The sequence below is a fragment of the Argiope bruennichi genome, chromosome 3, assembly GCF_947563725.1.
Source record: "Argiope bruennichi chromosome 3, qqArgBrue1.1, whole genome shotgun sequence".
NCBI classification, from domain to species: Eukaryota; Metazoa; Arthropoda; class Arachnida; order Araneae; family Araneidae; genus Argiope; species Argiope bruennichi.
This window is the reverse complement of record NC_079153.1, coordinates 129722650-129745822: the sequence shown is the minus strand read 5'-3', so window position 1 is coordinate 129745822 and position 23173 is coordinate 129722650. Positions and strand designations below refer to the sequence as shown.

At 25.7% G+C, this 23173-nt stretch overlaps 1 protein-coding gene across 2 annotated transcripts in view; it reads right to left on the bottom strand.

The window, feature by feature from the left end:
* The window catches only part of LOC129962648 (ubiquitin carboxyl-terminal hydrolase 47-like), a 60795-nt gene extending 38145 nt beyond the window's left edge, over positions 1-22650 (bottom strand). The window contains exons 1-7 of one of the 2 annotated variants that reach the window (XM_056076530.1): positions 22492-22650; positions 6644-6721; positions 5114-5251; positions 3803-3922; positions 1398-1572; positions 567-663; positions 242-320 (exon numbers count right to left, since the gene is read on the bottom strand). In XM_056076530.1, coding sequence (XP_055932505.1) covers positions 242-320; positions 567-663; positions 1398-1572; positions 3803-3922; positions 5114-5251; positions 6644-6721; positions 22492-22530 — 726 coding nt within the window. In that variant the 5' untranslated portion in view covers positions 22531-22650. Of the gene's footprint in view, positions 1-241; positions 321-566; positions 664-1397; positions 1573-3802; positions 3923-5113; positions 5252-6643; positions 6722-10382; positions 10524-22491 lie in introns of those variants that run through there. The other variant, XM_056076531.1, reaches the window with a different exon arrangement.
* Positions 22651-23173: the final 523 nt, after the last annotated feature.

Genomic DNA, 23173 nt, shown 5'->3' with positions numbered 1-23173 from the left:
TCCTTAAAAATTCTTTGCATAACCACAAATGTACAAAAAAAAATATATATATATATAAATCAAATTTTCATCATTACAAAAATTAGTTTACAACTCTAATAATCTTTAAATCGTTGTTGATAATAATTATTATAAATTTTTTCATCACACTTCCTAAAAAAATTTTCTTTGAAAAAATTCATATTCATATATTTCATTTGAATATTTTTACTTTATAAATGTAATAATTCCTGAAACTCACCTGTAATTGCAAAAATAGCTTTTGCAATTGAAATGGTATACTTTTAGTTCCTTCTTCTTCAGTTCCATCAAATTCCCATCTAAAAAAATTATCCGTTTATTTATAAGATTGTTTTTGTTTTTTTAAGCCTGAATATAATAATAAGAATAAACAGATAATAGGTATTTTTCCCTTAATTTTTTTACAAGAAATCTAATTATGTATGTTATGGTAGTACATATAAGTTAGAACTTATGTTAACATGTAAATTCTACTTATTTTATAATTTAAGAAACGTTTTTGAAAAAAGTAGTTTGCAAAAAAATTCCAAAACATCAACTCTTACCTATATAAAGCATTCCGAAATTCAGGAGTCATAAAAAGTGTTTGTAGAAGACTATTGAGGTAACAAGTCATTGCCTGGTTGACTAAACCAACAAAACCTGAAAAGTTGATAAGATATACATGCATTAAAAAGATAATGAAACTAATGTAAATTTATAATATCCCTTTGATTTGATAATTTTACATAATTTTCAAATATAGTAATGTTTTAAATCTAATTGACATCTCTGTCCAGCTGTCATGATTCATTTAAAAATTAGCAAATCATAAAGCTAACTGTAATAAAATATGAATGTTTTTTTTTTTTTTTTCATTTGCATTCTTTAAATTTATTAAATTCTAATTGGTTTTATTATTTTTGACATAAATAAGTATAGTTTCTAAATCAAACAAAAATTTATACTTCAAAAGAAAAAAAAAATTCCTTTTAATAAATTTTTTTTTTAATTCAAAATTAGGGGGTTTTTTTCCCCCCTGAAGATTTTCTAAAGCAAGAAATGTAAGGGGAAAAAAATTTAAATGTATTTATGAAAGTTAGTTATAAAAGGAGTCAGGATAGTTTAAATGCATACATATAATAAATGGATTTTTAAAATTAAATTAGTTTAAACAATACAGATACGTTTATCTTTCAAAAATGAAAATATAGCATTAATAATATTAAAATAAAAATAAAAGGAAACAATTGGTAATACAAATAATTCACAAACATTTTGTTATCTAGTATACTAATATTAAGTTAGGTTTGCAGGGATCTTTAAAAGAAAATAGTTATATCAAATTTAATAATACTTTTCAAAAAGAATGAAGCATAGTAAGAAAAAATTATTACCAGTTTCTTGGCGTGGTAAAGGATTACTATAGTTATAATTATAAGAATATTCTGATGTGCCAGGTGTATATGGTGGTGGTGCAGGGGGAGGCACATATGAACTATTATCTTTGATATCAGGAACTGTTGGTTCCTCAGAACTTGAATAAGCACTGGTATCATTATATTCAGTAATCTATTAAAAATATCAATGTTAATTCTAGAAATTGAAACATAAAAAATTTCATTAACAATGCAGTACAGGTTTAATACTTTTTTTGAATTTTAAACTATATAGAAATTTCTAAAAAGTAAGTTATCAATCAAATGAATTTAATTCCAACAATGCAAACAAATCCTATCAATTAAAATTGGATTTTAAAGTTAAACACAAATTGAATACCCTTCCTAACATAAGAAAATATTTTTCAGTATTTCTTTTCAATGAAGCAAATACAAAAGAGGAGTTTCAGCTTATTTGAAACATAATAAAAAATAATATCAAGCTACCAACTTTGGTATCTGATGCAAGCATTATTACTTAAATAAAGAAAAATTATTTATTTAGATGTTTTTCATTAGTTACAAACTACACAATTCTGTGTAAGTAATGCTTTACATAAATATGTTTAAAAATCATATTTTATTATAACAACAATTCACAAAGAATTAATGAAGGACAAAACACATCAAAAAGAAATAAAATACACACCAGCTTTAAGCTTTAAGAGTTAGCTTTTATCATATTATTGTTCCTAGGTAAAACTATATGAATAACATAAAACTTCTAAATTTAAACAATAAATGCATGTCAAAGATAACATGAGAATTGGTATCATTCATATGAATTCTTTTAAGTTTCATAAAGGAAATTTTCAAATATCAGAAATCACATCTACAACTTTCTAAACACTATTATTAAACTATTGAATCTTGAAAGATTGCTTTCAGTTTTTCAATGAATTGCATTCCTTTCAAAGAATGCAAATCACTGAAAAACATCACCAGTATAAATTACACCAACAGAAGCAAGATGAGATTCAATAGTGTTTTTAATAATTTCTCAGTAAAACACTGTTGTAAAAACAAAAATCTCAGCATTAATTGAACTGCATGCTAACATCCTTGTAGTTGCTTTTGAAGAATGCTATTTTTTAGCTTTTAAAGATTGTAAAGAAGAGTATCAAGGTAAAAGTAGAATAATAAAAATTGAATTCTTTAAATATGATCACATACAACAACTTGAACTACTATTTTTAAATTCATCTGAAGGAAAAATTCATTTTTTTTTCAATCTGAATATAAGTAAACAGACTCCCTAAATATTAGAACAAATATTCTTGTCAACAATATTACTATAAAATTTATCTAAATCAGCATATGATTCATTTTAAAGTTTTTCAAATCATTTAGAAACTATAATAACATAATTGCTTTCTTTAGAAAATTATTCTTTCTCATAATAATAATAACTGCATAGTAAAACCATCAAAGGTAAATATTTTAGTACCTCTGACATAAAAATGTCTAAAAATTATCAAAAAAAAAAAAACTGATACATGTCACTAATTATACAACTTCACTTTATAAAATATGTAACAATCTTTGATTCCCCCTAGTTCAAACATTTATACACACATTTTTTTTAACAATAAATAAACAATACTAATGTTAATTTTTTTTTTTTTTTTTTTTTTTTTAGTTAATGATTTCAGATGAAAGCAGTGAACATTTACTATATAATGCAATATATTCTCTAGAGCAGTCATATAAAAGGTAACTAACTACAAGTCTGATCAGTAACTATAAGTCTGAAAGTCTGATCAGGCATTTCTTTTGTCAATAATGGTGCAGATCATATTTTAATACATGCAAACATATTCTTTACTATTTTTATTTTTTTTTGTTATAAAAGCAAGTTATCAAAAATAGCAGAAAGTAAACATATTATGCACCTCTTGTTCACTTTCATGAAGTGATTAAGTTTTTTCAATAAATTCTCATTAGTCTGCAAATCTTTATCACTCAATTTAAACAATTTTGAATGTATAATAAAAATATTATTCCTAAGATAAATATTTTCCCAGCAACATTCTAATACAATGAAACTATCTTATTCTACTAGGACACTTCACACACTGCAGAACTTTACAGTCATTAGCATAAGTATGTGGCACTAAACAATCATAATTATTTGCAAATACTCATATCCACTTCATTAAATTGCAAACATGAAAAATATAGATTTATACCAAGGCTAAATATTGAACAAAATATAATTTATAATTAGTTAGATTAAAATTTCAAATTAACATACTAATTCTACATTAATTATTTGTATTAAAGAATAAATCAAATAAAAGTAGCTGATTTAAAATTATTTGCATAAATTATAAGAAATGATGAAAAAAAATTTAAGAACTTACATTAATCTTCTTTGGGGCCATTGAATTTTTTCTGTCAATTACCAAGTTATTTCTTTGATTTCCCCCACACCTGAAGCCAAGTTCTTCTAATGTTTCTGTATCATGTTTGTGCACATGAACCTGAAAACGGCAACTATTTAATACTAGCACTTTAAGTTTTATACAATCACTGACATTTCAGAATGACAGTTATAAGTGGCCATAGCTTTTCTTTCCATAAAGTAGTAAAACCTAAGCTATTAACATATAAATTCATTTTAATATTGATTTATATTTTTATTTCAAGACTGTTTTTATCCTTATAAAAATATATAAACATTTATCATATCCTTATTTTAAGTCTATCTTTAACAAAAATAAAATTTTGACAGTTGGTTAGTTTCTAAAAACAATTTGAATTTCCAATCTCCAGAAAGTTACCCAAATATATTCTAACCATACATCGATTGCTTAAAAATTTAAGTTGAAGATTGCAAAATGCAAAATTTCTGTGATTCACTTTCTTCCATATTCTCATCAATTAATACAGATGAGAGTAATTTCCTTCATTTCATACTCAAATTACATAAGCTAACAAAAATATCTTAAAAATAGAATTTCATTTATATATCAGCAATTTAAGAAATTATAATAAAGTATTCAAAATATTTAGCATTTAATATATTTACTATTAACTATAAACAATATCAAATTCATTTAAAATATATTTAAGAAATTATAAAATTATTTTGGGATTGGGATCAAACAAATGATAATCAATATCGTTTCATGACAGGTTAACTGACTAATGTTTTGTTAACTGATTAAAAGTATTTCATTTAATAGTAAATTCCTTCTTGTGAAGAAAAAAATTGTTAATTGATATTTAACGTAATGATAATTTAAAGATATTGCTGTGTATTTTTCCATTTATATATGGTTCTATATCTGGGTGAAAAAATTTATTTTATAAACTGAAGACCACATATAGGATTTCTTTTTCTATAATATAGCAAGGACATTGTACACATTTCTTATTTTTTTCCCCCCAGAAAAAAAATCTACAGTTTCAAAAAAAAAAAAAAAAAAAGACACGGAAAAATAATATAAAAATTCAGAAATAATCAAAATATATAATTATTAGCTTTAATTGTGGTTTTATAGTATTTGGCAAATATGTTACTGATAATATAGTATTTATCTTCATTTATTAGTAGCAGTAATCTGATGTCAGAATTAAAATGATTTTTCATAATTTACAAAATTTTGACATGTTAACTTCTTTGGTTTATGGTATATAAAGAAGGTTTGAATTAGAATAAAATTGCTTACAATGGATTTGTCACACATCCTTGAAAACATTAACTCAAAACTATCTGGTTCATACTGAAATTTTTTTGAAACTTCTTGTAATAACTGAGCTGCTGTCATAGATGCTGGTAAATTTATAACAGCCTTTTGGTGATCATTCTAAAAAACAAAAACAAAAAAATACAATATTAAAAGTAAAGAAAAAAAAATTGTTTGACTTGAATATGAACATAATAAATCAAAATAAATGAAATTCATTTCTCAAATCAATAAAATTTTGCATAAATGCGTGTTTTAGATAAAATGTTAAAATTCAAGAATTTATTCTTGAATATTTCACAATTTTTAAAACATAAAAATACTAATTAGTCATATTAATAAAATATTTTATTCAATATCAAAAATATTTCAGATATAGCAACACACAAGCAAAGTGCAATATACAGGGGTGTTTGTGGGACCCCAAAAAATCCCCTGAAACTTTTACGGACTTACTACCGACATTTTGGAGTTTCGAGAAGGGGGGGGGGAGAAATGAAAAATTACAATTATGAAGTATTGAATGACCTAATTATAAAAGTTCAATGAATTACTTTTTTTGCAAAATTAAGACCTTTGAACCCAGGTCACGTGATCGCACATCTGGTCGAACGAAGTCTCCCCCTTTTTTTTCTGCCGCGCCTACTTGCCGAAAAGAATCCAGAAGAGAATGTCCGAGAACCGGGGGAATGAGTCATAACTCGCAATAAGGAAAGAACAAAAAAGAAGTTTCCCCCCCCCCCTTTTCACGCATTATCACTGCCTTTGGAGAAAGAAAGGAAAAGTTTTCACCACACACACTGACCTTGCGTTTTCTGCTTTCAAAGCAAACAAAATTACCCAGATCAAATAAATAATTCATTATTATTCCTACTTCCTTTTGAACGACGATCCCCGGAATTTCCGGGTATCGAAGTTCAAAATCCCCGGAATTCCGGGGTTTCCCCGGAGCACAAACACCCCTGAATATATGAAACAAAACAAAATTAAAAAACAAAACAATTAATCAGCTATGGGAGTGAAAATCAAAATATTTAGCAATTTTTGGTATAATTGGAGAATTGATAATTCATGCTTATTCTCCTTATGTACTAATTACTATTCCAATGATTCTGGTATGCTAGATTTTACATATTACCAAATCTATTATGCAATGTTAACAGGAGGAAATATTTAAGAAAGAATTATGACCACTATCTTTCCAAACAATTATATTTATATGATACTATTTTAAAAATAATTAAATTCCTAATTTTTTTTAATCCTGCAAAGTAATTTGCCTTCATTAAATAAAATAAAAATTTAAAAATTATATCTCCAAAATTTAATCCATTTAGCAAAATTTTTTTTAAATTTATTATTGACTAATTAGCTAAATTTATAAAAGAATCATAAAAGGAAAAATTAAAAGTGTTTTAATATATTAAATTAAATATAATTAAATATAAATATAATAATATAATTAAAATAATTAAATATTAAATTAAATATATTTTGTTTTCTACTACAAACCTGCCCAGTTGACATATCCCTGATGATGCACAAAGCCCGAGGCTCATCAGCGGCAGAAGTTGCAGTAGCACACATGTCCTGAAAAAAAAATTATAAAAGGAATAAAAAATCTAGCAAAAAGAAAAACTCATGAATTACAATTCTAACATATTTTAAAAAACATCATTTTTACGTATCCTTTAAAATACAGTTCAGCAAAATTTTATAAATTTTATAGAAATATATAAAAATATATATAAACCTTTTCTTAGTGAAAATCAATATAAAACTTTTCAAAAAAAAATACTAAGCTAAAATGTACCGCCCGAATTTTGATATGTCAATGAAAAAAGTTCATTCATAATTTTTAAACAAAACTACCATAATTTTCTCCAAAAAGCAAATAATATAATGGCAATCAAATATATATATCAAAACTAAATTTTTTTAAAAATTTAAGCTGCATATATGAATTTTCTCATATATTTTTATAGATAAAAATATTTTAAAAAATAAGAAATTTCATTTAAATAACAAAATTAAATTAATGTAATTTTTAAAAATAACTCAATGGTGTTCAACAATCATTTTCATGGCATTTTTGCATCTGTATCACCCTATGCAACCTATTCTCATAAATACAAACAAGCATTGCCACACTACACTGACTTGTTACAATAAGTATTTTTTATAACATGCAATTTAAGTCAACAAAAAAAAGTTTCAGCAGAATTTCAGTTAAGCCAGAAAAATAGAGTCAAGACAGCATTCATATACCAAGGAAATCTTGAAATAATCTGCAATGTTAACACTGCCCACTCCCCCCCCCCTCAATGAGTTTAAAAATATCCTTGCATTTACATTAATGTTTTTATCTTATGTATTAACACAATGAACATTAATGCTAAGCTGGTTTAATTTTAAAAAATAATTTCATCAAGATGTATTATGGATGTGTATATTCAGGACGTGACATTCAAAATTAAATTCTACCAATGCAAAATTGTATTTTCTTCCAAAGTAGACAAATTATATGTTATCCAATTCATTTTACATAACTTAACTAATCCTTTTACATATCATGAACAAACTGAAATAGGTATGAATATTTATCTTTGGCCTATAACAGCTGGTGATTCATTTTGCTCAGATGAAATTAGATGAAACATTGTATGTGTGAAAAATCATAGTATTACTCAATTAGAACTAAACAGGATGATTTACAATGATCAAACTAAAACTCCAATATTTATTGAAAGAGCAAAAAATAATAACCATAATAAAAATGCTGATCTTATAGTTTTAAATTCAGCCAGGGAATTGTGCATCAACAGTACTAATGTGGATTCAGATTTAAATACTTAAATTAAATTTCATTAGAAGTGTAGTCTTTTTAACCCTTCATCAGACACAATATCTAATAGATAAAGATACTTAGTTTCTGTTTCTTTCCCCCCCCCAAACATAAATGTATTACTATTTGAATTTTTCTCTTTTTTTCCCTCTAACATAAATGTATTACTATTTGAATTTTTATAAGGAACATGAATTATTATAATTATAAAGAAAAAATTAGCATAACTAAAGAATATATCATAGATTTTAAATTCTTAAGATACACTACCACCATTTAAGAATAAAGATGATTGCAATTAATAGAGGTTAGCAAAATTACCGTTCCCCCCCCCTTGCTTTAAAATCTGACTAATATGCATTTTCCATTAGAGGAAAAATAATAATTTTAAAAATTTCAAATTAAATGTCAGTTTAAAAATTATAATGAAATGGATAGAAATAGACATGTAAAACTCTTCAAAATTAAAGGAAATAAAAAAATTAAATGTCATATAAAAGAAAATGAAACATTTTACTGAATATGACATTACATGGATACAACTTACAAACACAAAAAATGGAGCATAATAACTTCAATAAAGTCAGCATAAATTCATAATCATCCTGCTAAAAATTTTGATTACATGATCCAGAAGAAACTTAAATATCTGATATTATAAGAAAATATCAAAATGAAATTATAATATCTTCTGCAAATAAACAAACTTTAAAAAAACTAATTCATTCATAAAAGCTTCAAGATGTTGTTTCTATATTTAATACTTTCCTCTCTAATTTGATACTTTCATGAAAAGAAATCACGAAAAAGAGTTTTTTAAAAACTATTTTGAAATTACTTATTCTATAAAATTTATTTTCAATCAAGTAAGAATGTTATATGAGAATTTTAGTCTAAAATTATATCACTTTGGCTAGCTTCAATGACTGATTTCCATTTAAGAAGATTATGTAGTTACTGAGGGCCACTAGAAGGTCAATTAAAAAGATAACTAGCCTAATTTCCAAATAAATAAATTTGTGAAAAGTACAAATTCTATAAATTATAAAATAATAGAATAATATAAATATTTTGTCAAGTAAAATTGATCAGATCCCTACATTCTTTTATTATTAAGTTTACTTAGCTGTTATAGTATTTATACATTTAAAATTTCTTTTTTAATAATTAAGTTCTACTTGTTTTTCTTTATATATATATTTTTTTGAGCATCATAGAAACAAGATAAAAGTAATATAAAAAAAATTCATATAGTATACTTTTATATATTAAATCCTGTTTATAAAATCTAATTTATTTATTTAATGAAAATTTGAGCCAAAAAGAGGTTTCCACTTTCAAACAAAGACAAAATGCTACCTTAAAATAAAAAGGTAACAAAATGGTAAGTATACAAGTAAGCAAAATAAATTTTTCACAAAATCATACTTTTCAGCTATAATTTTCATTTTTCTATTCCAATGTTTGCACAAAAAAAATCTTCTACTTGTTTACAAATTATATATATTTTTCTCTCTCTTTCATCCAATATGGCCAAAATTAATAAATAAGTTAATAATAATTTCTTATTTAACCTATGTGGAAATTCATTACTTAAACGAATTTTTACATGGCAAGTTTTCAAATGTGATTACCTTTAAACTACTTCAGTACTAAAATAAGAGATAGTTTTCTGTATTAATATATTTTTTCCTTTACAACTCTCAGTTAAGTTCCCATATGCAAGATAAATTAGATGAAATTTTCTTTAATGTACAAGCCAGAATCTACACATACAATTCAGAAAACATTCAATTACATAAATGTATACTATTAATACTAAAATTGGATACTATTTAATTATTAATATTATACTCACTCATACCTAAAAAAAGCTTTCCCAGTTTTGAACAATCTAATATTAAGTAAGAATATTTCAAAATTTGTATCAAACAAATTACAATAAACATTTAATATCAACCAATCTATTTAAAAGCTATGTGACAACAGCCTCTACATTGCACTAAAAATTCTGCCTGAATGTCCTACTTTTATTTGGGGTAAGCAATCTTTGATTCATTCAGCAAATTTTTAAACTACTTTTGTAATAAATTTTAAAAACTCAGTACTAAAATTATTACAAAATTTTACAAGCAACTACACCAAAAAATAGCTATTCCCAGAATTTTAGAATTTAAAAACTAAACAGTAACTATAGTAAGAGATTCTTAATTATTACGACAGTTATGAAACTGACACTATTTCTAAAAAATATTTTAGAAGAAAGAAAAATCACTCAATCTACATTATCATAAGAATGTTTTATCTAGAATAAAATTTCTCTCATTTCAGAAATATTATACTAAGAGGCAGATACATTTTTATTAAGATTTATCTGATATTTTAAAAACAAAAATAATAACTTACTTAAATACACAATAATATCTTTTACTAATATATAACCTTAAAATTCAAAAGAAAGTTGCATAGGTATAATTCAAATAATTCTGAGGATACTGACATCTACTTATAGCCAATATTCTGTCTGATACTACTTGGCATCTCAACAAGGAAGAAAAATAGAGTAGAAAAGTCCCCACGCACGTCAGGAAGGCTAAAAATAAACTCTTTACCAGTGATGCTGGGAGTGATGTAACCCTATTCCTTGCTCTTCTTCTTCCAAATATTTTAAAGCAAAATTAATGAAAAAAGTTGAACAAAAATTTACTAAGCATAAATTAGAATTTTTTTTTTTTTTTTTTTTTTTTTTAAAGAAGAAAATATATACACATATACATTTCCTGTATAAAAGGACTTATCAAACTTTTCCCACTCATCTCTCCTGCAGAACTTTTCTGTCACTCCAAACAAAACAAACAAACAAAAAAAAGTTAGAAGGTGAATGAAATATTAAATTTTGATCAGCAAAAATAAACAGAAAAATACATTGGTTTATAAAATCTTAATTTTTAAAAAAATTGAATGACCTTTTTTAAACAATTTTTACTTTTTAATAATGTAGAATTTAATGCATGTTGATCCTACCAATGCTTTTTCCATATTTCATAACTCATGTATATAACCTTAATAAGGGTTCAGATGTATTGTTTGAAAAGCATTTTCACTTCAAAAAGTTAGTAATAGGAAATTGTATCATTAATTAAGAAGTGAATGCCGTAGAAAAATTCAGATGCAAGCATTTACATGCATGCAAATGTACAAAATACTAGATAGTAAAACCACTGACAAAATTTGATAAAAATTTTGACATGGTTCTACATTTTAGATGTTAAACCTGAGAACCAAATTTTATTTATTAGCTCTTTACAGTTATCATATTCACTTGTAATCAAACGGTCAGATACACACACTTCCTCTAAATGGATTTCATTCAAAACTTAATAGAACTCTACAAATTTGGTGCAAAGATTATATATCATATTTCATTCATCTTGCTTAAGACACTTATCAGTTCATAAAATCAGCCACTGTGGGCTAATTTTATGCTTAAGTGGGGGGGGGGGGGTAAGGCACACCAATTTGGGCAACTTGGCTCACCACTTATAGCAACTCTGCTTGCCTAATGGAGAATGGGGGAGGAGAACGAATTTGAAGGAAGAGATCGGTTGAAACCGAAGAGGAGAATGGCGCTCCGATAGTTTTTTTTCCCTTCGTATTTTTATGTTTTACTTTTGTGCTGTGTCCCGTATCAATATGTGAATAAAAATTTGGGACTAAATTTTGGAGTAATCACTGTCTCTACCACTCACACTAAAGAAATACCATGCATGGAGAAGTTTTTAGAAAATCTCTCTTTAATTTATACATGGATGCAAACAATACAAACTGATTATTCAAGAAGAAAATGGGAATCTTAAAATAAAAAAATTCTAATATTTTTTACAATACATTAAGAGACCTTAGTTCCATAGCGATAGAAACTTTAAAAGTTTACTTGAAGCTATATTTCAAAAGTATTTGCACCCAATAACATTCTACATTACTACTAATAGGTACAAGGAAAAGGGGAGGGGATTTTAGAAAGCAGGGTTTTTTTTTCTCTAAAAATCAATTAATGAGTGATAATTTGCAGAAAATTAAATTTATAACTGGTTTATAAAGAAGCATAATTAAATTACCAGCAATCTACAAGATCATAAATTTAGCTCTCAGACTAAGAAAGGTTGTTGTATAAGAGCATTTTATTACTAAATCAATATAATGATTAAAAAATCCCATCTCAAAAGTAATCACATATAATTAGAAAAAAATAACTTCATTCATAACAATATTTTATAATTTATCAATAACGCAATTCCTTTTTTGATACTAAAAAATAACGTAAATGAGTTCCATCAGGAAGCAATTAATTTTGTTAAATACATATTTTGATGCATTTAACATAAAATTGTATTCCTGCATATATTGATACATACTTTGATGTATTTTTAAAAACAAAAAATTAACTAATTAATTACTACAAAATATTTATTAAATCTTTCATATACTTTAGTATTTGTAAATAAAATTTAATATACTCATATAAAAATATTAATAACTGATGGCCCATTCCATGGATTTTGAAACCAAGGGGCAAATTTTTTTTTAATCTATTATCATGGTTATAACACATAATTTTAATGAAAAATATCTGATTTTGCTTGTTGTTGACTTGATTTTTGTGTAAAAATATTAGATCTCATCAAAAATTGCATTTTTTAAAACCTTGGCTGAGAATTTGTAAATGGCCTGTTTCATTATTATATTTTTTAAAGGTTTCTATAATTATTTCACCTTTCATAAGGTGCCTATAGAATTTTAATTTTCAATTGTTAATATGTTTTTAGTAATACTATATCAAAAAATTACAAATTAATGTCTATTTTGGCTTTGTTTTAACAATCAAAGCTAATGAAGATTGTGGAGTGTCACATACATGACCATTAAAACTTTTTTTTTATTTTTTGCATCATTAAATTAATAGAAAGTTCTAAATTTTTATTTTCTAAATATAATCATACTATTTGATGAAACTGCATTTAAAAATTTAAAAAATATTATAATTAATTTATAATTTTCAATGGTCAGGTATGTGACTTCAAGCAGTTATGTATGTGACATTGAATTATAAAATCCAAAGCAGTTATTTTAAATTCATCTCACCAGATGGCAGTACATTCCTTTACTTCTCCAGCTATAACCTAATGTTTGTTTTTAAGCAAAGGTTCACAGCACACTGTGTTTGAAGTATGCTGCAAGTCAGATTTTGCTATCTTTAAGCATCTTAGTCTTATTTTGCTATTTTAAGCTTAAAATATGGATGATGAACAAAGAATAAAAAATGCTACTAAACAAAAGAGATATTATGAGAAAAAAAGAAATGATCCTGATTTTAAAGAGAAAGAAAAGCTAAGGCAGAAAAAAATAAGAGATTTAAAAGCAGCAACTATGACAAAAAAGGAGAAAAAGAAACAAAAGCAAGCAGCTAGAGAAAGGCAGAGGAAATGCAGAGCAGCCAAAAAGATAAGTAATTCTACAAAAATTTCAAGTTTGAATTCTTCTATTGCGACTACCCCAGAATGTTCTCCTTATACAGTTCCCCAGACACTTGGCAAAGCAGTTAAAAAAACTTTGAAAGCCTTACCAACCTCACCTCGAAAACGAATGGCTGTAGTCAGCAATTTAGTGGAAAAGGTAGGTTTAAAACTGCAAAAGGAAAGAGAGTCCAATATCAGTGATAATAATCAAAACAAAGAACTTGTGGCAGACTTCTTGTGCCGAGCAGACATAGTCTACACTGCTCCAGGAATGCATGATGAAATGATAATTTGGGAAAATGGCATTAAAAAACGTGTTCGTAAACATTTTCTTACAATGTATATGAAAGAAGCACATGCTTTGTTTAAGGAAGAAAATCCAAGCATTAATATTGGATATTCAAAATTTTGCAGTTTAAGACCTAAAAATGTTCTTCTTCTTAAAGACACACCTAGTGATCAGTGTAAATGCAAGAGTCATGAGAATTTCATTCTTTTGTTAAAAGGATTAAATATTGATTATAACAATGATTTTTGGAAAGAAGTGCTGTGCAATTCAGACTTGGAATCAAAGTGTTGGGAAACAAAATGTGATAAATGTAATGCTGGAAAATTGCTTTTAGATTTTATTGGCAAAAAAGGATTAAATAATGCTTCTAATGTACAATGGCACCAATGGGTTAAGTCAGAAAATAAGCGCTTCTATAAAGAAACCAATGAAGGTTGCATAGCTGAATTAACTGATAATGTTTTAGAAAATTTTCAAAGTTTTAAGCAGCATGTAAAAATTAAACGAATCCAAGCTGCTGCCTTTCAATCTGATATAAAGCAAAGCAATACTGTTGTATTGCAAGTAGATTTTGCTATGAGTTATTCATGTGAGTGGCAAAGTGAAATACAGTCTGCACTATGGAGCCGGGAAAACGTAACTTTGTTTACAGCTGCATTATTTGAAAAGAATCATAAAACACAGAGTTATCTTATTGTAAGTGATACTAAAGATAAATCTAAGCTATCTGTGTCTGCTTTCATTTTGAAGCTTTTGGAAATTATTAAATTTCAGGCAAATAAACCAAAATTAATAATTTGGAGCGATGGACCATCCAGCGAGTTTAAAAACAAATTTATTTGTTACTTCCTCTTTATTTTATTCAAAACACAAAAGCATTTTTCTAGTTTCGAATGGAAATATTCAGCAACTTCCCATGGAAAGGGAGTTGTTGATGGGATAGGAGGTACTGCAAAGTCCCGAGTCTATGCGGAAGTAAAGGCAAGAAGAGCTATAGTACAGAATGCAGTTGATTTTGCTACAGTTGCTGCAAAAGTAGTACAAAATATCACTGTCATTCCTATGCTGCAAAAGGATATAGATAAAACTCAAATTGATTGGAATTTAGCTAAGGATGTTCCAGGAATTAAAAAAGCCCACATAATTAAATGTTTGGATGAACACATTTGTTTATTTACAAGTCAGCAAAATTTGGATACAACTGTGCAAGAGCTATGCTTTTGTAAAAATACAGAACAGTGTTTGGAAAGAACTCCATTACTTGCACAAAATCACACTTCTGCATATATTTCACTTGGCAAGTTTTTACTTGTAAAAGTGTTTGGAAAAAAGTCCTGGAAGCCTTATGTAGCACAGGTGTCTGCATTAGATAACACCGAAATCAATGTTATTTTCCTAAAGCAGGTATCCGTATGCAACTTCATTTATCAAGAGAATGATATAGGAGTTATTCAGCGGGATGACATAATTAGAGTATTGCCAACACCTATAATTAACGGTCGCAATACTGTAATATTTCAAAATGCAGTTATGTGAAATTGAACGATGTCACATACATGACTACTTGTCACATACATGACCTGTAAAGTTACATTTTTTTTTTAATTGAAAAATTAAAGAAATATTTAATGCATTTATTAGTTTGTCTTCATTAAACCTTTTTCTTATGGGAAACTTTTTTTAAGCACGTTTCATGCATATAATTCACTGATTTTTTTAAAGAAAGTTGGTGTTATCAAATCACAGTTCCAATTTTTGTCACATACGTGACTATCTAAAAAAAATTTTAAAAGGTCTCTCAAAATTTAAATACAAATATATTTTTCATTACCATTTATTAAAACTCTTTTTTAATTGTCTAACAAAATTAAATTTTTGACTTTCACTACATTTGTACATAAATTTATCAGATATTTATGCATATCTTTTAGTCCGATTGTCACATACATTACCGTGGAATGGGCCTGATTGAGAAAATCAAATATTGATGAATCAATTGATATTTTAATTTAAAAGCCTTTCAAAAGATAAAAAGATTTTGTATATTATAAAAATAATATACAAAATCCTGAGGTAATATAAAAATAATATAAAACATCCGAGTAATGTTTTATAAAAAAAAAAAGTTTTTACATTCAAATATTAGATTTGAAGATACTTTAATGTTGAGCATCCCTGGGAATATCAACTAGTTCACCTTAAACAGATTACATCTCATTTATACATTTTCGCAATTTAGTGTTTAAAAAAATCTTATGCATTTCTAAGATTGATTGCTAGTCACTTCGCTTCAATTATCTCTTTCCATAAGACTGAAACTTTATTTTTAAACAAATGCCTTATAAAAAAAGAAGAGGTTAATTTTTCCAATCTTATTATAAATGCTAGAGTTAAAATATTTAGCAAATTAAGTTCTTGCAATCAATAAATTTTTATAAATAAATTAAAAATTTTTAAATAAAAATAAAAGATTAAGAGATGATATATAGATTAATGAAATACTACACAAATCTATGTACTTTTTAACCATGTATAAGTTCTAAGAGCAAAGCAATATTTTTAATAGACTAGTTATATAATTATGTAATAAGTCTTTAAATATTAAGTATTCCGTAACAATTATTATAATCAAATTTTAATCTAAAAATAAATAATCTAAAAAATATCCAATATCCTTAAAATATTAATAGTATGTTCATATGAAACATTCAATTTCTTAGAATTTTATCTAAAAAATATTCATATATAAACATTTTTAAGCCAGGCAATTTTATAGAAACAAAAATTGCTTTCCAGTTTTTGTAATATTTCACTAATCACAAACCATTACTAAAACACTTCTGATGGCTACTTCTAAATATTTTTATATTTAAGAAGCACTACTTGCATAACATATTTTTTAACAAATTCTTAAGGGAAAAAAAACTAAGAATGTTTTACCCATAATTTCTCTCAAACATTTCCACAATATAATGCATTTCGAGTTTTATTGCATCTCATAATGCAGGCAATCAGATATGCATTTTGAAACCTATTTCTTTTACTCAGCTTGAGTTGAAATTTGACACAGATTTAAAAATAAGATATAAAGGATCAAAGATTAAACTTATTTATTCCGGCATATTGCATTTTCGAACTATCAAAAAGACAAAGCATCCACCTTTCGACATATTTTATCCAAAATAAAGAACTACAATTTAAATATAAAAAATGTATTCCACACTTCATACACTTAAAGACTGTTAAGGAAAGGTTCTCAACATTCTGGAAAACTATGAAGTAGGTATTAGCGGCATGCCAGTACTTTGTCATGAAACCTTTCTCTTTGGAAGCATTCTTTTTCTCTCTATCTATTATATATATATATATATATGAATCTTCTTTTAATTATTAGGTTTATATGTATTAATGGACAGATATTCAGTAGATAAATTTAGTCCAGAATTTGATAAACTTTCAATTCTGGAGTTAAGATGACATATATATCTCGCAGTATGTTTTAACTCTCCATTGGATGCGACTAGTTTATGTCTCGACTAGGCATAAAGATCACTAAATTGCAAATTTAATTAATTTTATATATCATGACCCTAATTTTTGACTTTTATAATCAAATATTTATGATGTATTTATTTTTACAAATTATTCAGTTTATAGCAATAAAAAATAAACAACAGATTAGTCACTCAGAAATATGAGGAATTCATCTCAGAATTGTTAAAATAATCACATAATAAAAGTATTTCATTCTGATATGTTTTTTAAGCTTTGATGGAAGTCCAAATATTAAAAAAATAAACTGAAGAACATAAAAAAACTATAAAATAAAAATAAAAAATCCTTGGCTTATTTCACATGCAAGGAAATGATTTTTGAATTTTACATTACCACAATTTAAACATAATACAGACATAACATGTACATTTTATCAGCTTCTTCTCTTGGTGCATACCTTCAATTGAGTATATTCTCATCAGAACAGTTGCAGGTAATGATCTTTTCAGAGTTGAAAAGAAGAAAAATGACAATTCAATAGTCTAATTTTGGGAATTCTGTCGGTAATGAATGACGGAGAGTAAACGAAGTTAAGATTCTGTTTTTAGTTTTGCTAGAACGATCAGCAAGATACAAAAGATTTGCCATTTTTTATTCCTTTTGGAATCTTATAGGATATATTATTTTTAAATCCTAATTTATTAGTAATAGATTAAATACACTTTTCTCATTTTTAGAAGAAAAAAAAAGTATATTGACAAGTTAACTAAACTGAATATTAAATGATTATGACAATAGAAATTTAAAATATATAAATAGACTAAAATTCAGGAAGAAAAAGAATTATGACTTTAGGTATGACCATCCATCAAATTACAATTGTGTTTTTAAACACTTAAAAGTGGTCAACTGACAGTGAAAATTCACTAATCTCCAATTTTTAATGGTTCATAAAGATAGCTAAAATAACCTAAAACAGTCAACTGTCAATCTCTATAATGAATCCAAATTATATACAAGTGATATAAGAAGGAATTGTTTAAACTTGGATATGTTTTAGCAACTTTCTTTCTCATAAATGGAACATACAATAAAAAGGTATTGGAAATTTGGATGCGAGAATTTCCACATTTCAGACATCTATATGAATTGGAAAACACAATTTGGGAATGTATGCTTGTGAACATTGTAACTCAACTTTATCTAGATGGATGAAATTTGATATATAGTTTCCAATCCAAATTTGCAGATTTCTACCAAATTCTGAATCAAATATATTCAGAGTTAGTCTGGATATATGCAATAATTACAAAACATAGAAATCTTGGAAGATAAAATCTGATGCACCGATTTTAAATCTAAAGCATAGACACCAACTAAATTTGAAAACAAATGTGCCCAAGGACTGATCATTTGTCAGTATATACTTTCACAAGCATATAAACAACAATTAAAAAAATGCAGTGGTTTAAATGTATAAAATTTTATATATATGATTTTATAACTGTAAATGCAGAAAATTTCAGGACGATAATTAATGTTAATTAGACACAAGAAAGTAAAAGCACTAAGGCAAACATGGTTGCATGATTTTAGTTAACATAAGGATTAGATGATTCTTAAAAATTTTAAATACAACTTAATATTTTACCAGACATATTTGATATTAGGAATTAAAGCATTTTCCTATAAGCACAGCAGCTGACAAAAGTTCAGGACCTTGTTAATGTGGATGCAACCATATTATATGCAAGTACATCTACTACTGAAGTTTTTAGATGATAAATCATAAAATCAGTTATTCCACTGAATTATGTACTTCTTTTACTTATTTTTGACACCTGTTTGAATAACAAAAATAACACTGATTTCGTTATGATTTTTTTTTTAATGCAGCTTTAATTCTTATTTCAAGCACTGCTTAATAAAAAGTGTCATAATATTTTATGCTACAAATTGACCAACGGAAATGTCCATTTAAAAAAACTTCATCGGTATTTCTCAATGCTCATGTAGTTTTATTTGCTTTAATATAGAATGTTTTTGAATAACTGATTTATATATATAAATAAATAAATGAATTTTATACAAAATTCCAATTTTTATAAAATTTTGAAAACTTAAACACAAGTATCTACTGTGAAAAGAGAGAGAGAGAGAGAGAGAAACTAACCCCAAAACAATATAAACTAAGATTATATTACTCTTTAATAATATGAATAAGAACTCAAGAATTACAATGCAAGCTCCTGGTTATTATAAATCAAAACATACAAAAAATAAACGATAAACATAAATAAGCAGATATATTTATTACACTTTCTAATTAAATTTATTACAATAAAAACAAATAATCATGTTATTCTTTTAGTGCATGGGATGTGTACTGATATTTGTATACATTCAATACACATGTATTTGACATTAGTAATTATTTAAACCTTCAGTACTTGTGTGTTAATTGCATGCCAGTGATTAATTACTAAAGATATTTAATGCAGTTAGTGATTAGTCACCAAAAAGTGATCATACATGCTGTTTTGACTCTCCAATGACACGAGATTAAATCTAAAATTCATCAATGACATATGGTAAAACCAAACATTTGAAAGTTGCACGTAACAAGTCAAAAGTTCACCAATTGTTTTTAGTTAATACACAAGAAATTAATCGTTTAAACACTTTCATTGAAAACTGATATTGATAAATAGCATGAAATGACATTGATAAAGATGAGAGTAACATAGCATATGGCCATTATATAATATTATATGAACAAAATTTAGAAGCAGAACAATTTTATAATCTTGTTATCTGCATATAATTTATATGGAAAGAAATTGAAATAATTAATAAAACTTCACAATCAAATGCAATACACAACATGTCTAATTTTTTACAGTAAGAAATAAAGTAATAAATACAATGTATAAAAAAAATATACAAGGATAAATCAAAAATTAAAATTATTAAATCTGCTTATCTGGTTTAAATATTTTGCCTATTTAAGACTGCTTATGTACTCAATGATATTTTCAAGAAATCACTGAAGATTTTACATCAGTAAAGTAAAACAAAATTAAGATAAGACCATTATTATGTATGAAGTATACTTTCATGTGTTAATTTACTTCATTTTAAATTCATCTCTTAACTTTTATAGTATATTATAATCTAATTTTTAAAAATTTCATTTATTTATTCCTGTATTTTAAACACATTATAAATAATTACTCAGCTTAAGATTTAATTATTTTATGTTTTTATTACAAAATTTTACGTCACTTGATATTTTGATCAAAGTAAATTTTAAAACTGTCACTTCTGACACAAAAACACAATTTTCATTTTATAGGAAGAAGGTGTATAAATTAATCCCCTACAGTAGATGAAAGCTATTAATTCTGCTTCAACAAATAATCAGTAATTCAATCTATCTACTGTGAAATCTCATTTATTTACAAAATAAAATGGTGAAAAACCACAAGTAAATGAATTATGCAAATAAACTGAAAAAGACAAATTGATTTTAATGAAAGAATCTCTCAGAGCAATTTTAATTAAGAATAAAGGGATGAAAGAGAGAATTATGACTTAAGAAAAACAGTGTATTTGAGAAAGTAATGTAAAAAGAAACTGGTTAATTGCTTATTTTTAAGATTTATTAATAAACTTCTTCTTCATTTCTGATTATATATATATATGCTGATCCATAGCTATACAATTTTTTCAAATAATTTCTGTCAGAAATAAAAATCATCAGAACTCTCAATTACACTACTAATTTTTTTTTTAAAAAAAAAGAAACTTTTCATTTAAAAAAGTGATACCTGAGTACAAACCGTATGCCATGGTAGAACTTTAGGCTTAACAGCATGTCATTGGAACGGTCAATAGACTAAACATGTTATCTTCAGCATTTTTTTCTTTTTCTTTTGCTATTAATTCTAGCAAGAAATTAATACCCAAATACTTGAAAAGTTTATGTCTTCTAAGTCAGTTATAGTATCAAATATTTCCAACACTACATTTTATTTATTTATAGGCTTTTGGTTGGTTGACGGATATTATGACTGTTCGCTGATGTAATTGTTTTAATGTTCAGTTATTCACATACACAGTAATATATATATATATATATATATATATATATATATTGGAATCCTAGAATTTGTTTATTCCTGGTGTTTTTTCTTCGAAAATAAAAACATACCGTCTGACAAGTTCCAATTTAAAATCAATCTTAAAAATTTATTTATTCTCATTCATAAAAGAATCTGCTATATTTTAATCATATAATGATAAAGAATAGATAGATTTGTAAAAAAATAAAATAAATAATAAAAAATTTAATATTCTTTCAGTCCACTTCTTTGCCATTATTACTTATGAATGTCTTATAATTTGTATTAAAAGGGCTCATGGTGTACTTTAGCTCAATACTTAATGTAATTTTCAAAATTCCTAATTTGACATAATTCTTTAAGAACTAAATATACTCCATTGCCACAAACAAGTGATGCAATTATGCAACAAAAAAATTCTCCTCAAGAATTTAGCTAAATATACATACAGTACATACAAAATACAGATTTTTAAATAAGGAAATTATAACAAATATATATAAGATAATAACAAAACAAGGAATTTAATTTAAAAGAAATTTTGTGTAAGAACATGAACATAATTTTTAAAGATGCTAAACTGTGACTAAAAAGTCAAAACAAAATGTTTAACTTATAAAGCCCGAAAGAAATCCTAAAACATACATAAAATATAATTCTTAACGAATGTAAAACACACAGAGCATAATGTAATTCTTTAAAATAGATTTAGTAAAATATATCAGAAAACTTCAGAGGAAAATAACAAAAGTTTTAATTTCTTCTGGTCTATATAAAACTGCTAGACATAAGACCGAAATAGTTTCGCTTTCATTAGAAATGTCATAACCGTACAAAATATGACAGTTTCCCTAATACGTATTGCAGATGGGAAGAAGTTTGCAATACTTCAGTTGAGAAATTACAAGTCACAAATACACATAGTAAATAGATTTAAATTCAAAATGTACATAAACCGCTGATAGTTACTGTTTCTAGAAAAAACTATGCTAATATTTTCAAAACTAAGTATGTCGCAAAGCAATAGTGAATATATAACAACAATGACAGCAATCTATGATAGCTTTATAAAATGCCACAAAACGACTTACTGCAACAGCAACTATCTGTTTGTTTTCACCAGGCACCATACCGAATAAATATTCACCCACAACAGCAGGACAATTTTACACCATTCGTTTTACTCAGCCTATGAGACTCAATCCATACATAAACAACAACAATAAAATTTTATGATTCCATAAACGTTGCCGAATGCATTAGAAAAAGTGATGATACTATTTGATTTTTCAGATTTTACTTCAATTTTTGTTCGAATCTAAAGCTTCTTTAAAAAAATAACTCATTTTCGCAGTATTAAAAATATAAAATTATAAAAATAATTAAGATAAATATTTTTCGTTTTAGAAAATTTATAGCTATGCATTTCCAGCTTACAGAAATTAGAGCCTAAAGGGTCAAATTAAGATTTTCAAATATTATTCTTTTAAATATTTTGACTTTAAAATTACTTATAGAATGAAAAATAACAGAAAAGGTGAAGATGTAAATTTTTAATCATTCAGTAAAAGACTTTCAGGTAACTGCAATTCAGAATCAGCATTTCTAATGGATTTGAAAAATAGTAACCTCTTGGCTATCATGGGAGTCTCAAATAGCGATCCTCAAGATGGTGCCTCTGTTGTAAACCAGAAATTCGAAAAAGAGTTTTAAAAAAATTAATCATGGATATTATTTTCAAAATTTTTGATCACTTTATCTTATTTGTTAAAG